We start from the raw sequence: 13,074 nt of genomic DNA, 5'->3' as shown, positions 1-13,074 counted from the left end.
ATGCACAATCATAGAATTTGAAATACTGATAGACAGCGAGTACATAACTTTTATGGCTCTCTCATGCCAGCCTTTAAATGCGTGCAACTTCTATTGATTGGGAACATTAGGAATAACCGGTTCTTGTTCAGCTCCAGTAATGAACTCCCAATAGTCTTTTCCCTTAAGGAAATTCATCGTTCTAAACTTCCATGCTTGGAAGTTGTTCTTGTCAAGGTTTTCAGTGGCAATCTGTGAAAGAGCAAGACTTTTACGAAATTATTGCTTCTAGTATCCATGGAATCACAACATCTTTCAATATGAGCCATCTGTCCTGTTGGTGGAGGCGTACAACAACGATATGAACGGAAGAGCCGATGACAAGCACATTGAACACACACACCATCCACTATTATATAACAAGACGTGATCCAAAGGAAACGCACATTGCCAATAGAATCGTCGACCATCTTCGCCTCAATCTGCAACCAATCGAACTCCACAATCAACGTCACACAAACAAGGATGCCGCCATAGGGCTCGCCACTGGCACCATAGCGATCATCACAAAATCAGACGGCTCGACAAAAATATTGCATGCACAGCCGAGCGAAAAATAGGAGCCATGCACCATGTTGAGCGACACGTGTGTCCATGCGACCATGGTCCAATCATGATTGCATAAATTGAAATAAAACCCTTTCTCGCTTATTATAAGTATTAGGCCAACTTTAAAAAAAAAAAAGTGTGTTTTCCGTGCGGCCCGGCGAAACCGGCAAAAACCGGTCAAAGCTGAAAGACGCGTGCTCCTCGGCCGCTCCGTCAGGGGCGAATTAAATAAGGGCCAATTATACGCGTACGTAGATACTGCCTCTAAAACTCACAGCAGCAGCCGCCATTTTGGAGGGGTCCGATATTTTTGACGGGATTGCCAGCTCAGCATCCTCATCATCATCGTCTCTCCCGCCATAGGCTAAACGCTTCGTCTGTTGCACTTCCGCCATCGCCATAGCCAACCTCCCTTCCTCTCTTCACTCTTTTTCCGCCTCTTCCCTTGCAGAAGACCGATACGGTGCTCGGGCAACGTTTCTGGTTTTTCAATCCTCCCATTTCTACGTACTCTCCTCGTTCCATCTTCCTGGATCCGGCAGCGGATCAGGATTCAGATGAAGGCATGATCTCAACTGTCGGGGAATAATAAAACGTTGGACGTAAAGTGCTCCGGCAACGTACGTCAGCTGTTTATGAAACTACTGGGCTCAGGCAGCACAGCATGAGCTTCTCCGGTCCAATTGGATCTTACATCTGATAGCTGCCGGTTGTTTCAAGTTCCAACGGATACACCATTCCTAGCCAAGGGCAGGAAATCAGTTAGAAGGGAATGAGAGCGTTGAACATGATAGCACATCCTTATGCCATTTGAATCTTTGCGTTATTCCTGAACTGGCTTCAGGAATCAGCACTCGAAAGCCTCGCGCATGCATGCATAGAGATACCTCGAACGCAGAGAACATCCTCAAACCGGGGAGACAAGAACACGATCTTTCTTCCTCGGATTGGCACGAGAATAAGAGAGGACAGCAGAGTCAACAAAGGGAGTCACATCCTCAATTTGAAAGTGGGAGATGCGAATACGGTCTGTTTGGACCCTTGCCCTTTTGATAGCTTTCTATACAGGTGTACAGACATCCATTGCACAAGAAGGTTCAGGTCTATTCCAATTTCCGACTTTCTTTCAATTTTTTTCAAGCGTAGTAGTGTCAAATCCACCAATCACACCGGCGTCATTCACGTGAACTTCTGAGATCGCACAGGACTGGTCAATTGTTCTTGTTGGACTCTCTTCGCTGTACTTTTTGCCTGCTATCTCGGTCGTCTCGTGATGAGCTGAGCCGGTTATGGATTTGCAGGGGAATGTTTCCGAATTCGCATAGCTTGCTTCTTCAATCCTGCAGATGCAACAACTGCGAATATGTGGATGTCTGACAACCGCCTCGTGGGCAACAATTATCGAGTCAAAGTTCACCCTGCTGGAGCTCACAATTGCCACACTTGGAGTTCAACTGTGAAGAAGCGATATTTGACACGCGGAAGACTCACTGATGTGAACTATGACGGAAAGTCGGGATCTTCCAGCTTCATTTTTCAGGTTTCCAGTCTTGAGAAAGTGTCCAAAACAGACGAGGCAATCACGACCGCCAGAGACGATAACGTAACATACTGCCTCATACGTATCCCGAATGGTGGCATTCCGATGATCTCGGCCATAGAGTTTCAACCCATGCACACCATGTCCTTGGATGGGTCAAAGCAGTCTGCAACGCTCCGAAAGCTGATGCAAGAGAGCGGGTACAGAGATTCGTGTTCCTTAGTGTTTGTTCAGCTCTTTCTGCTTAGTACTAGTGCATGATGAAGTGCTAGGTCGCTATCTTATCCACATTGGCACGGCTTTGTTACAATCCTTGGAAACTGGGCTGCCAATGTTCTGTCTGCTGATATAAACTCTTGTAAGGTGCTGCCTTCTCAAGGAAGGTGGCAGCAGTCCTAAAGAACTTCTGTTCAGAACTGACTGCAATATATATATTAACTGCTGAAGAAGAGCAAGCTACGTATTTCTCAATATGATTGCCGCTTTGTTTTCAGGGTGACTGGTGACGCAGCGATGATGACTGATGCTCCTCGGTTAAAGATTATAGTTGGATGCTTTGTGGGGGGTTCGTTGTTTCTATTTTTGCTGCTGGTGTTTGTCGCTGTATTGTGCCTATACAAGCGCAAAAAAAGGATTAGTACTTTTGAGGCCAAAGGATCTTTGAAGCCATTTCCCAAATGTAAGCTCACCTATCTTGTGGCTAATTTAAGAGAGTTTATGACCATTAAGACCTTTCCATTTTCAAAGGGTCACATCTATGTATTGGTTTCCAGATCTTGCCAAAACTGTTTTGGAACCTGATGTGTTAGAGTCGAAAGCTACAAAATCACAGCAATTCTCTTTGTTTGAGCTCAATTTAGCCACGAATGGCTTCAACAACAGGATTGGGGAGGGTGGATTTGGTGTCGTCTATCATGGAATTCTTCCAGATGGCCAAGCAGTGGCTGTGAAGGTGCGATCAACGACTTCAATCCAAGGGTTGCGTGAATTTTCAACTGAGGTGAGCATTGCTCCACTTATACGATGACTATATAGATGGTACAAGCGAATCTTTGAACACTAGCTATTCATAAAAGAGTTATGACAGGGGATTAATGCTGTCTTCATTATAAGATATAATAGGGAGTATGCTTGGGTGCTAAGAGATGAATTTTTACTAGCAAGAATTCTAGCCTTGTCTGTCATATCCTCCTTGAATATGAAGTCCTTGGGCTAGTGGATTATCGATCCGGTTTTCTGGGAGCTCATAAACCTGTTTTGGCTTCGTGGTTTTTTGGCTTTGCTAAGATTATACTGATTTACCAACAGCCACTCTCTTATAATTTTCTTTCTTTCTTTGTCATTGTAGGTAAGGCACTCCAAATGGAATTAGTTGCTGATGTCTGCTTTCTGACACTGGTCTAGAGCATGCTCTCCAATCGTCTCAAACCTTTGTCATAACGGAATCTTGGTGCTCGACGGACGCTCCTGCCTTAAGGCAACGGTCCTATTTTCTGATTAGCTATTTGTAAATTAGGAGGCCATTGTTTGTGCTGTAAATGCTGTGTGGTAAAAACGCCAGTCAAGATTGAAATCAATGGCAAAAATGAAGCTTCAGGTCTAATTTATCCCAAACTGGAGTTCAAGTTGATGCAAATGATAGTAGATTCCAACTCGTAATTTTAGAGATTCTAACGAAGGTACAGGATTATTGTAACCTATTTCAATCAGGAAGGTGTCCATATTCTGAGATGTTCTTGGTGAGCAATGATAATTACAGCTTTTTCTTTGGTTCCCTTTCAATATCTATGGATGGCATTATTAGTTTGACATGTTCCTGTGTTCAAACTTGAAACTCCAAGCTGTTTGTATGATGCAATACAGTCGGCTTCCCTTCTCTCAGCTGGTCCTCACCTCGGTAACACCACTGATGGTAGGCAAGGCTAAGGCTTTCCCTGCTCAAATGCCTCCCAGGCCAGTGTTTCCCTTCACATTTCTGAGCAGGTTCTGCAGTCAAGTTCTTAGACTTCAGCTACCTTCAAACTTGAAACCCAAAGCTGTTTGTATGATGCAATACAGTCAGCAGCCCTTCTTTCAGCTTGTCCTCACCTAGGCAACACCACTAATGGTAAGGCAGCGCTAAGGCTTTTTTCATCCGCTAAAATGCCTCCCAGACCAGTGTTTCCCTACACATTTTCGAGCAAGTTCTGCAGTTTTTTTCCCCGGAGAGAAGAACTTCTAGTTTCGCAGTTAAACATTTTAGACTTCAGCTAACTAGAATCTTCTTTAAGATCCTAATTGGAATAAGCTAGCTTTGGCTACCACCTCTGCATGACCAGGGAGCTTCTCGAACAGTTGCAATGCCAGCTGTACAGAAAATATGGTTAAACACGGCTATTAGCCTGTGCCTCATTGACATGGCTTTGAATCAACAACCTTCATCCATAGTAGGATCCAGGTGCACCTCTTATCTTAAGGGGTGTTTTGTGATGACTCTTACCCATAAGGGGATGAGTTTGGGCATGTTCCTGATTTTGTCTAGATATATGCTTCTGCTGTATTAGCGGACATGCAAATTTCACCTTGTGAAGTTTTCGTCCATTGTTGCAGCCTGTTGATATTGCGATAAATTCTTTCTATCTTAAGTGGTGCGTTGCCTTGCCCTATCAGCTAGATGGTCTAAGCATTCTTTTTCTTGGATGCTCGTTTAGGAGAGACTAAAATGAAATAGTATAGTCTTCAAAAGCTGTTGTAGAATGTGGACTACTTTTTAATTAGTCTTCTCCTTTAGTGCTGGACTTTGTCATGGCTGAGTCTGCCCTTCACCTCCGGAGTGCCGACAGAAACTCAGTACAAGGACCTTTGTATAAATGGATGTGCAAGCATGTGTGTGGATTTGTATATGTGAGAACATATGTATAAATGGATGCTCAAGTATGTGTTGTGTGTGTGGATCTGTATATGTGTGTGTGTGTGTGTGTGTGAGAAAATCAAAAGCAAAGAAAAATTTGCTGATCTGCTTTTATGAGACCCTCATGTAAATTTTGCTGATAATATAATCATGGATTTACCAAAAAAAAAAAAGTGTGTGTGTATGTGAGAACATATGTTTATACTACGGTCTACACCCACTGTTGGGTGCTGAGGACATCAGTGGGAATTTCATAGTAGCTAGTCCCTGCTATGTGATGGAGTTTATGGTTTTCAATCTTATGAGTGACTCTCATGAGATTGAAACTGCACACTGTGTTGTGTTTTTTGAGGATGAGTTTGGGTATGTTCCTGGATTCTTCTAGATATACATTTCATTTTTTTTTCCCTGTTTGGGTTTTTTTCCCCTTTGGGAGGCCAGGGGCATGGAGGGGATTGGGAGGGGAGGTAGTGTATTGCTATTGGTAAGTTGTATTCACAAGTTCAAGAACGTAGGTTGAAGTGTGTTGGACCCTCTAAACATGCACCCTGCCTGTACATTGATGTGCTTATCAGCTCATAGCCTCTCTAGCCTCTCCCTCCTCTCTCCATGGCATCTCCACCACTCTAAGGCCTCCTAATCACTCAAGGCTGTTGTCTTATGCTTTGACAATTATCCAATTTCAGCATCTCATGCTCATCCACATGCACGTGCTCACTTTGTGTGATGAGTTATGAGTCTTGGTATATGTGATATATTGGCTCTCAATTGTGTTCAGATTCGTAATTAGTCAACTCGACCTACAGGTAACAAATATGTTGTTGTTGCCACTGATTATGCTACTAAGTGGGTTGAAGCTAAAACTCTTCGGGACAATTCAGCTCGAAGTACAGCGCAGTTTCTCTTTGAACATATCATTTGTAGATAGATATGGATGCTCAATTCACAAAGATAAAAGAGTCCCAAGCTGACTGCTCTGCTTGAGACATACCTGTAAACTCCGGTCCTCTGCCCTGCTGGTCCTCCAAGGTCTCCAGATTGTTGAAGTCACCTCCAACAATCCAGGAATCCATGTCTGGGAGAATCCCTGTAAGTGTCCTCCAGAAGGTGGCTCTACAACGGAGATCTGTGGGAGCATAAATGTTGAGGACTCCAACTCTGGATCCCTCCAGTTCTAGGCCTACCCAAAGGGCACGGCCTGGAATCAGCGTGCCATGACCGAAAACTCCCTGGGCTAGCTGCTCGCCCACGGAGGTACAAACACCACCACTCCGCCCCAGTGCGCCGATCGAGGGCTCCCAATAAGTGTGAGAACGTCCAGGGAGAATCTTCCCGCATCTGCGGGAGTGAGCCGCAGAAAGCTTGTGCTCCTGGAGCAGAAGTACATCCAAACGACCTATCACTGCTGGCTGAAGTTCCTGTCTCAAAATGAGCTTCCTAGGACCACGGGTTCCAGAAGAGTGAAACCCGTTGGGAGGCTGCGAACAGCTGTCTGCTCGCGGTCGAAGTCGAAGAAGAAGCTGACATCTCGGAGTGGAGACGCTGACGCTTATGGGAAGGTTTGGAGGGGGAGGCGGGGTCATCCTACCCGTCCTTCAACACCTTCAGCAAAGGCGAGAGGCCTTTGGTACCATGAACGAAAGCTTTCTCGAGCCAGCTCGAGATCTCTGAGGTGGTCATACTGTAGAAAGCGCGGAGTTTCTGAGGGGTCCAGGCTCTGACATCTTGGGGGAGGGGCCAAGACAGGGGGGCCTGAGAATCACAATCAGTCTGAAGCGTTTGGCGGCGCAACGCCACCGCAGGCGCACGTCACCCTCGGACCACTGAGTCTCGAGAAGCTGCCCACCGGACGGGCCTATCCAGGAGCAAACCTGAGCATGTGTCTGCTCCCTGAGAGCCTCCCATACCGAGTCGTCTGTCCAGGTCTCGGTGCCGTCGCTAAGGAACGTGAAAGCAAAGCTAGGGCCATCCCTGGGGGCCAAGGCGGCTATCTTCCCATCCGCCCCTTTGCGGAGCAGGAAGATACTGATGTCGAGGCAAGCAGGGAAAGTCCCGAGGTCGGCCACATCCAAGTAGTCCCAGGGGCCAGATCTGTAAAAGTCGCGGGGGAGCTCTCTCTCCTGAAGCTGAGGCCCGTCGGAGTCTGCTACTGAGGGGCTAGCGGACAGAGAAGCCTGCCTCGGTGAAGGTGTAGACTCAGGGTGTCCTGCCAGCGGAGGGGGAGGGGGAGGAGGCTGGGGAATAGGCAACACAGACTCCTCAGGGGCGACTAGTGGAGGAGGAGGAGGAGGGGGATCGGGGGCTGCCCTCGGCTGAGGAATCGTCGGTGCAACTAGATCTGCGGGAGAGCTGAAAGAGGCGGGGGGGGGGAGGGATGGGGATGCATCTGGAACTGGGGCTGAGAAGGAGGGGGAGAAGACTGAGGAGGACGAGGGGGGGGCTGAAGCTACGGGTCTGGAGAAGTGGGGTGCAGATGGGGGATGGCCTGGGGCTGAATAGGAAGAGGCTTGGGAGAGGAGGAGAGGGGGACCTGAGTCTGTGGAGGGCGGGCTACCGTCAAAGAAGATGCTCTCCCAGGTCCCTGGGGCGGCTGCCTGTCAGGTCTCTGAGGTGCAACTGCAGGTTGGGTAACCTCAGCCTCTTTGCCTTTATCAGAAATCTTCTTGTTCTTTCCTCTTTTCCTTCTAACCTCAGTCCAGCCGCCAGCTAACTCTGGTCCGGGCTCCGGCTGCCTCTGCTCCTCCTGGCGTGGCTGCCCGGAGGGGGGGGGGAGGGGGCGGGGAGGGGGGGCGGGGGGGGTCGAGAAGAGCTGGCGAAGCGTGGACAAATAGCCGCCAGGTGCCTGAAGCCGTGACACCTCAAACACTGCCCTGACTGTCCGGTGACTACCATGCTCTGGGTGATGCTGCCGGCATCTGTCACGATCTCGATCACTGTCGGGAGAGTCGCAGGATCCGCCACAGCCACACGGACTCGGGGGGCTCCTGCCGTAGTCACCGCATCGGCGAAAGTATCGTGCATAATAGCCAAAGTGGGAGCCCAGGTCCCTGACAATCGGCCGTAGCTCAGCAGCAAGACCTGGAAAAACTAGCGTCACTGGATGACGAGGTATACGGAACCGAGCATCAAATCCGCCGCGCTAAATCGGCAGTACCACGGGACTATCATGACAATCTTTCCATCCACAGTCGTGGGGGAGCCAACAATCAGGTTGCTCGCCGCTTTCGCATTGGAGAGTTTGAGCCAGAAGATGCCCCTTCCCATAAGGGCCACCTCCTCAATATGGCCGTCCTCTAGCATGAGGGTGGACTGGAGCCAGTCCCTGATGGCTGATCTGGAGGGGGAATGTCCAATGACTCTGCCATAAACAGAGGTAAGGGCAAAGTCATTGGCAACCTCCTGAACCCGAGATGATTGTTGCTCTGTCAGGATGACGCGGTAGGCATCTGGAGAGGGAGGGTCCGTCTGGGCCTCCGGTTCCGGGCAAGGGGCCGCCATACCGCCAAGACAAACTGCGAGGCTTCCGATGAGGAAAAGGCTGCCACCCAAAAAAGGGAGGGGGGTAGATGCGGGAGGGTGGAGCCTGGGTGTGGCGGGAAGGATGGAGGGCGGGGGGCGGAGGAAGCGGGATGGGGGGGCAGGAAGCAGAGATGGCGCGGGGTGGAGGAGTGGGGGCGGGGATCGGGGGCGGTGGAGAGGAGGCGGGGACGGAAGTGGGGGTGGGGGAGAGGCGGAGTGGGGCGAGAGGCGGACGGGGGGCGGGTGAAAAAAAAAAAGGAGCGAAGGGACGGGGGAGGCGCAAAAAAAAACAAAAAAGCGAGCGAAGGGACGGGCGGAGAGCGGGAAGGGGGACGGGAGTAAATGGAGGGGGGGGGCGGTGAGGCGAAAGGGGGCGAGGGCGGGGGGCGAGGGGTGGGTGGGCGGAGCGGGAGGCGGGGGGGTGTGAGTGCAGCGGAAGCGGGGAGGGATGGAGCGGAGGGGCAAGGGGGAGAGACGGAGCGGGGGGGGGTGTGCGTGGCGAGGGGGGGCGGAGCGAGGCGGGGAGGGTGAGGCGGGGTGAGGGGGTGTGAGTGGAGCGGAAGCGGGGAGGGGTGGAGCGGAGAGGGGTGGAGCGGAGGGGCAAGGGGGAGAGACGGAGCGGGGGGGGTGAGCGTGGCGAGGGTGAGCGGAGGTGCGAGGGGGGGTGAGACGGAGGTGAGCGGGGATGGCGAGGGAGGGGGAGGTAGAGGTACGGAGGGGGAGGGGCAAGCTCGCAGAAGCTTACGGGTTCACGATCGTTCCTCCTCTGTTACCAACTCTCATGGATGCTCAATTCAGATTGTCAATGATCAGGGATCTCATTTTATGAATGAAGTCATGTTGTTACTCAATGTTGAGTTTAAAATCATGCACATTGTATCAACCACATACTATGCTCGAGGCAATGGTGGTGCTGAATTGACTAATAAAGCTGTCAAACTCATTCTCATTATGGGCTTATTGCACTGCATACAAGGTCACTACTAATTTAACACCATTTCAAATGGCTTTTGGGCTAGAAGCAGTTGTTTCTCTCGAGTTTGTTGTATCAAGTCTTCGTATTGCAGCCGAACATCATCTTGGTGAACCAGAAGCAATCAAGGGGCGATTGCATCAGCTAGCCCACCTGGATGAACTATGTCTCCGAGCAGCCTGGTCACTGCAGGTCATTCAATGGTGCAAGAAAGCATGGCATGATCGTCATATTAAACCGAAGCATTTGAAGAAAGGGATGCTTGTGTTGTTGTACACTGCAAAAATAGGGCCTATCAAAACCAATTTCAAGCTTGGATGGAATGGACCCTATAGATTGATTGAAGTTTTCTCAAATGGCACTGTCAGATTGAGGATTTGGAAGGCCGAGTTTTTCTTGAACTTTACAATGGCAGCAAAGTGAAGCCTTCTTACATAGCCAGTGATACACATTAGAATCTAACAAAGATAGATCAACACTTAGAAGGAGAATCTTCCAAGTTGTCATGTACACGTAACACCATGCAGTCGGTTGGTGACATTTGACATTGCAGTGTGCATGAAGAGGGGAGTGGATGTAGAGACAGAAGCAGGTGAACATAGGCAACCATGTGGCACGAGTCAGAGTTCGAGGTCATTAATGGAAGCTAATTACAAGGATGAACAGGGGTGTTGGGAGCGTAATGCAAAATCATTGCAGTATAGACGGCCAACTCTAAATTCCTATCGTCTACCACTTGCACAGTTCTTCATTTCAAGATATTGCTCGCGTTGTTGTTTCAGTTCCTTATCGGCTCCTTTTGGTCTTCTATTGCTATGCTTCTTGCCACTTGTAAGCTCTTCGCCTCTATAGAGGGCCAGTATCTCTGTGCTCCTTACTTGTTCTGTCTCCCTCTTAGTTCTCTCCTCCGGATCCTGCTGCTTCAACGTAATTGCAGAACAGGGATGACGACGCACACACGTGGCTGTGCTTCATCTAATTAGTGACTTCAGCTCTGCTAAGTTGATCGCTACCTTGCAATGTCATGGGTTATACAAGTTCACAAAACTCAAGTGGGCGGAGGCATTAAAGGCAGATTTGGCAGAAGAACTTCACTTCCTATGATGCTGCAAGCAATAGCATCATAGTACAAGGTGTTCAGGTATGCCTTAACAGATTTTTTGGGTCAGGTGTTCAAGCTTCAGAAGCTGGACGAGAAGTCGACGCTCGCCACTAAACGAACAGTGCGATGCCTACTTCATGGACGATGCCTACTCCACCACCCAAGGCTATTTGATTAGTAAAGGAGGTGATAAGGGCCTGCGCAAGTATCTCCGCTTCGTCTCTGAGTTCATTGGATTGAAGAAGGTGACGGGATACATTTCCTGTAAGTTCATGGCCCGCACAGTAGCTACAATGGAGTTTGAGCAAACAGTGGATTGGCTCACTCCCTTTGCAAAGACCATGGAACAGTAGTTGAAAGCGGTGGCTAGTGGCCAAAGTCATTCTCGGGTTGGTCGGCATCTCTGTGTCATTTACCATCGCTTGATCTCTGATGAAGTGCCTTACCTTGGTTTCGAGTTTGAGGATTCTGGCACTGAGGAGCAAACCACCACAAGCCCATCCACGCACATAAAACACAAGCAAGAAGAATAGGCTGAAAGCTCTCGGGCATATTCATCTTCCCAGGGAGTAGACAAGAGTGAAGAAATCGAGCATAAGTGTTCCAAGTACGAGGGGTCTCAGCATCAGGAGACCAAGGATCAACAAAAGGGGTCTTAGCACGAGACAAAAGATGAACATGGGACGCCGTCGCAAGGGCAAGATGCCGAGTTGGAGCGGACATTACAAGTAGACCTGGTGCCCCCAGTTGCAACTGAAGGACCTCAAGCAGAGGAGCCAAAAGTAGAGCACCTTCCCCCTTCCTTGGCAATGAATCAGGCCTCTACCTCCACGGTCTTCCTTTATCCCCCACATCTATTCCTTTCCCTACCCCCTCCTGTTGGATACCTACCAGTCGACTCCCTACTTTAAAATAGGGTTCAAGAAAGAGAGGCCACTGAGGAGCAACGGTAGACCCTCAGGGAGAACATGTGACTAGCAGTCCATGGCCTCAACTGGTTGGTAAATAATTGGCTCCCTCCACATGTACTGGTGCATAATATTTTTGTGCAAACTAAGTATTAGGAGCAAATTGTCACCTTTTTCCGATAGCAGCTGGACGCTTTGAAGGCTAACCATTCCACTATTGTTGCTGAAAGAAACGACCTTTAGACGCTGCTCGATGACAAAAGAACGATTCGTGATCAGCTTGTAACCAAAGTCAGTACTCTCCAAAAGGAACAGGCAGACCTCATAGTCGAGTACCAGAGCCTGCGGCGAGAGGTCGAGTGGTTACATAGGTCGAGCGCCCGACTGATCACCTCCGAGCAAGCCCTGAGATCATAGTTGGCAATGGCAACAAAGGAGATTGCTCAACTCTATCTACTGAGTAGGTATTGGAGAAGACAACGGTTGAAACAACACTCGGGGCCAAGAATGACAAGCTCCGAGGCAAGCTCAAGGAACTTGCTCAACTCCCCACTCAAAATGAAAATTTAGCAAAGCGCATACAAGAGTATGACCAGCTCCAACAACTTCTTCGTCGGCTACAAGGCCTAGACATGCATCCCTCAAAGCAATCGGAACCTGGTGATGGAGACTTTGCAGCAAGGAAAGGCACCTAGGTTACCGCTCCGCACTCTAGAAGTCGGCCTTCTGTTCAGAACAAGTTCGAAGACCACTGCGACGATTGGGGGAACCAAAGCAGAGGATATGGTGCAAAGTCTCCTCATCCTCAATCTAGAATAGGTATAGGTGGAGACACGCCATGATGAAGACTCGGACCTTGAGCCCATATGTTGCAGTTTGGGTATTCAAATGTCCCTGGCCGATCTTGTTGGTTTTGAGCTGGTTGAGAAGGTGTGCAAACGAGTCCGACTCATTTTGATTAGGTCGAGTCGGATACGATGGAGGTGGAATCCGCGGCTTGTGCAATCATCGCACTTGGAAAGTTCGTAGGCAGTTTAGGAGTAGCAAGTAAAATAGTGCAGAGGTTGAGATAGCAAGGAGAGTGAGAGAGCTGAAAAAGAGCCACAGAGTGCTGTTAACTGGGGACATGCAATTAACAAAGAGGGGCTAGAAGGAAGGCAAGCAGACCCCTCGAGAGTAGAGTAGGATAGGAAGATGAACTGTTGATCTTCCTAGCCAAGTCAGGCCATCACTAAGGTGAGAGTACGTTCTTAGTCGAGTTTGTCCATACGAATGGAATGTCCTTAGTTGAGTCTGTCGATTGAACCGAGGGTCCAAGCCAAGTCTAGGTGGCTTCTTGTAAATGGTTTATGATTAATGGAAGTGGGTTTCTCTTTGTGTGCAATAGTAGTGTTTTTTATGTAAGCTCTTCCACCTAGTCAGTCACCCCAACTTCAATCACCCCAATTCCCTGTGTTTAATTACTATGTTGTCATCGAGTTTGTTTGTGGACCTTGCACAACCACCTAAGGATTGCAAGGGAGGGCAACTTTGTGTTAACACCATCCACTCGGG

The 13,074-nt window shown here is 49.1% G+C and overlaps 1 protein-coding gene across 4 annotated transcripts in view; it reads left to right on the top strand.

Moving 5' to 3' along the window:
• The first annotated feature begins 995 nt into the window (after window positions 1-995).
• The window catches only part of LOC147901573 (nodulation receptor kinase-like), a 34,055-nt gene continuing 21,976 nt past the window's right edge, over window positions 996-13,074 (top strand). For 2 of the 4 annotated variants that reach the window (XM_087374896.1, XM_087374895.1), the window contains exons 1-4: window positions 996-1,615; window positions 1,890-2,328; window positions 2,623-2,807; window positions 2,902-3,128. In XM_087374896.1, the coding sequence (XP_087231022.1) occupies window positions 1,462-1,615; window positions 1,890-2,328; window positions 2,623-2,807; window positions 2,902-3,128 (1,005 nt within the window). In that variant the 5' untranslated portion in view covers window positions 996-1,461. Of the gene's footprint in view, window positions 1,690-1,889; window positions 2,329-2,622; window positions 2,808-2,901; window positions 3,129-13,074 lie in introns of all 4 variants that reach the window. The other 2 variants (XM_087374898.1, XM_087374897.1) reach the window with 2 other exon arrangements.

This window comes from Dipteris shenzhenensis, chromosome 5 (genome assembly GCF_047967505.1).
Source record: "Dipteris shenzhenensis isolate YYH24624 ecotype China chromosome 5, Dip_SZ_1.0, whole genome shotgun sequence".
Lineage (NCBI taxonomy): Eukaryota > Viridiplantae > Streptophyta > Polypodiopsida > Gleicheniales > Dipteridaceae > Dipteris > Dipteris shenzhenensis.
This window is presented reverse-complemented; position numbering and strand designations above follow the sequence as displayed.